The 3,279-nt window shown below is 37.1% G+C and overlaps 1 protein-coding gene across 1 annotated transcript in view; it reads right to left on the reverse strand.

Annotated features, from left to right (window-relative positions):
• Window positions 1-426: 426 nt before the first annotated feature.
• The window catches only part of FREM2 (FRAS1 related extracellular matrix protein 2), a gene marked incomplete at its 5' end in the record, with an annotated part of 119,544 nt that continues 116,691 nt past the window's right edge, over window positions 427-3,279 (reverse strand). Inside the window, 2 exons of the mRNA XM_010012795.1 lie at window positions 427-939; window positions 2,623-2,769. Coding sequence (XP_010011097.1) covers window positions 427-939; window positions 2,623-2,769 — 660 coding nt within the window. The remainder of the gene's footprint in view (window positions 940-2,622; window positions 2,770-3,279) is intronic.

A 3,279-nucleotide genomic window follows, 5' to 3' on the forward strand; every position in this document is an offset into this window, starting at 1 on the left:
AAACTGAAGAGTATAAGGATTCCTCCTCTCAAGTATTTTGTGTTTCCGAAGAAACAGATTTCCTCTCTTATTGCAGACAGGATATATAGCACCTTTAGATAGTTTCTTCTACTTTTTTGAAATGTCAGAAAACACAAAAACAAAACAAAAAATCTCTCCCTTACAATGCAGTTCCTTGAATTGCTACTTCAGATTAGTGCATGATATAGGGACATCAGGATGACCCTTTGTGCATAGTGGGAGGTTTGGTATGGATTCTTCTGTTGCTGATGATGGCAGCAAGAGCTCAGGATAAAAAATTTCAAGTACACCTAGAAGCATATGAACTTTTCATTCCTCATGAGTCACCATGATCACCATGAAGTGCAGTTCAAGTTCTTTTTGAGGCACTCTGAAGACTTCGGCTTGAATCCTGTCATCTTGGTATCAAACCTCTGAGCTGTCACTTGTGTAATTATACGGTAGCATCATTGGTTCATTGCTGCCTGACTCCTTTGTGGCTTCCTTCTTCTCAGAATTTTGTTTCCATTTTAGCAGCAAAACAATAATTGCAATTAAGCAGATGGCAAGGAAAATGGCAGCAGCTCCACCAATGATTGTGACTATGTTGACACCTGCACTTTGGTTATTCAGCTCCCTGGGGAAAATACCATTGACTGCAACCTCCCTTTGAGGGACCTGTTTCTTGCTGGTGCGATCTAGTGCTATGTGCTGTATGTTTGTTCCTCGGTTGTTTTCTGCTCCAATGTCTTTTGCAAGTTCTTGATCCTGCTCAGCTCCCCTCTTCTGACGTCTCTGGGTGGATAGTCCTGAGCTCCCACCACTCAAGAGCGAGTGGTACTGGTGCTCCACACTTCTTTTGCCAATTCCGCGGTTAGCATTCTCTTTTGAACGTACAGTGTAGATTGCATGGACATACCACTCCCTACCCAAAGACACCTAGAAAGACACAGTGTTTTGTATTCAACACACACATACACGATCAGACAGCAATATTGACAGAGGAAATCAATCACTGTTCTGAACTGATTGCCTGGACAAGTACTTTCAAAATCATGCACAGATAAGCCCCCCAGTACGTGTCAATGTGCACCAGAGGAGTCATGTTTTCTGCCAAAATTTTAAGAGAGGGTAGTTTCCATTCCTCTCCATGGCCAGACTCTATGGCTATCAGGTGCAGATGAAGAGGCATAACCTTGGCATTTTTTGGGTACTGTTAGTACCAATGGCCTTCAAAAGAACCTCAACTGTAAACAGGCCACAGAAGAGAACATTCCAGGCCTAATTGCTAGCTGACTATGCCCTGGCTGTGGCTCTATTTCCATTTTCACATAAGAAACAATTTTAAACTGTCAGGATGGTTGAACATTGCAACGGGAAAGCTGTGGAGGGAAGCTTCATCCTTGGAGTTGTTAAAAATCCAACTGGCCACAGTCCTGGGCAACCTGCTCTAAGCAGGTGGTTGGAACGGAGAATCTCCAGAGGTTCTTGACAACCTCATCCTTCCTGTGATTGCACGATTCCCTGCAATTTGCATTAGATGATGTTCTCTTCCTTGAATTTGTCTTCTCTTTTCAGGATACATAATAAATTTGGCTTCCACAAGGTCCAATAGGATTGTTTGAATACAGTCTTAAAGCAACTGTCTGATAATTTCAGTGGCTGCAGCTAAGTTCTATTATTGTGATGAATAACACATTTTCTATTTTACTCTTGTTTTTTCCAAGTCTTTTTCAGGATATATGGTTGTTTCTTCATATTTACATTCTTTTGACAGAATGAGGGCCAAAACTCACTGGATTTGAAATGGAATCTTCGTATAACAAAAAAAGAGATTTAATTTTCATGGGGGCATATTTAAAACCCTTTTTATACTGTTAAATAGGTTGTTCTCTTAAATATTGCATTGCTTACAACAGGACCTTTAATACTGAAGTGGCCAGGAGTAGGATTAAAGTCTCCTAAAGTCTAATTTAGCCTAACTAAAGTCTCAATATTTTCTCTACCAGTTCATACACTTGAGTTTTGAATGTAGTTTTGCAAATACCTAAGAGACAAATAATAAAGAAATAATTCCTGACTGGGTTACATTGATCAAAGGGATGAATGCACACAGCTGAAGGATTATACCTAATTAAGAAAGACTTTCACTCTTTAGTTGTCAATTTCTAGAATTTCCAGTGCTTACATGTTTCATAATGTGCAAATTTGCAAGGAAAAGATTGCATAGAAAATGCTAATAACTACATTTTTATTTAATTCACTATAAATATTTATGATTCTTTTCTGTCTTTGACAAGTGAGATTGGAAGGAACAGAACAATGCTGTGTAACAAGAAATTTATCAAGTTCTTAGAAGAAATGCATAAGAATAATTTGTATAATTTCTGATTAGAATGTGGAGTTAAGCAAGAGAAAAGCATAGTATTCCCACAGAAATCTCTTAATAAGTGCTCCAGATTTTATATCTAGAATTTTTTAATCATTTATAATCCTGTTTGACTGCCACTGGAATCACAATAAATCTATTGGCTTCAATATGACTTACTGTTAACAGCACTTCTTGGGCAAGTATTTCTTTGTTGGTTTAGTGCTCTTGCTATTAAGCTACAGAAATCATACCTGAAACAGAGGAGTTGAGTCTACTTTAAATCCATCAGAGCCTGGCTGTTTAACTAACGGAATTGCTTCAGGATCATCTACTGCAAGTTTTGCATTAAAAAGCACATTTCCAAAGCTTGTGGCTTGTGTCTCTGGCTGAGCTTTGTCCTACATGGTCATGGAGGGAAAAATAAAGTTTGTAAAACACAGATTTATTTATTCTAATTGATTTCTTCTTTTTCATTTCTAACATTTACACACAATGTATAAATTGTTTTATGCAATCCATTGTAATATCAAGAGAAAAGACATGAGGAGTTGTGCTCACATCTGACTTGTACTAATTTCTACTTAATCTTTTGCCTGAATGCTTTTTTTGCTGAAATACAAGGAGGGAAACACTACAGAACATTCATAGCAACATTTCTAAAATAAAAAAGATATATGAATGTGGTCTGAAAAAAAAAAAAGTAGTAAATCTATTTCCCAGTTTAAAGAAGCTAACATTAATTTCTATCAACAGATACTTACATAAATTAGTTTAGACAATTAGATAATCATCTTACTTAAATTTCTAAAAGTAGGGCATCAGATCTGTAGTCATTTAGGCTTGCTTTATTTTCAGAAGGGAAATAATCTCAGATATTATAAGCCATCTTTAGAGGTAGCTCTCTTTCC

Source organism: Nestor notabilis, unplaced genomic scaffold (assembly GCF_000696875.1).
Source record: "Nestor notabilis isolate BGI_N333 unplaced genomic scaffold, ASM69687v1 scaffold284, whole genome shotgun sequence".
In the NCBI taxonomy this organism is placed as follows: Eukaryota; Metazoa; Chordata; class Aves; order Psittaciformes; family Psittacidae; genus Nestor; species Nestor notabilis.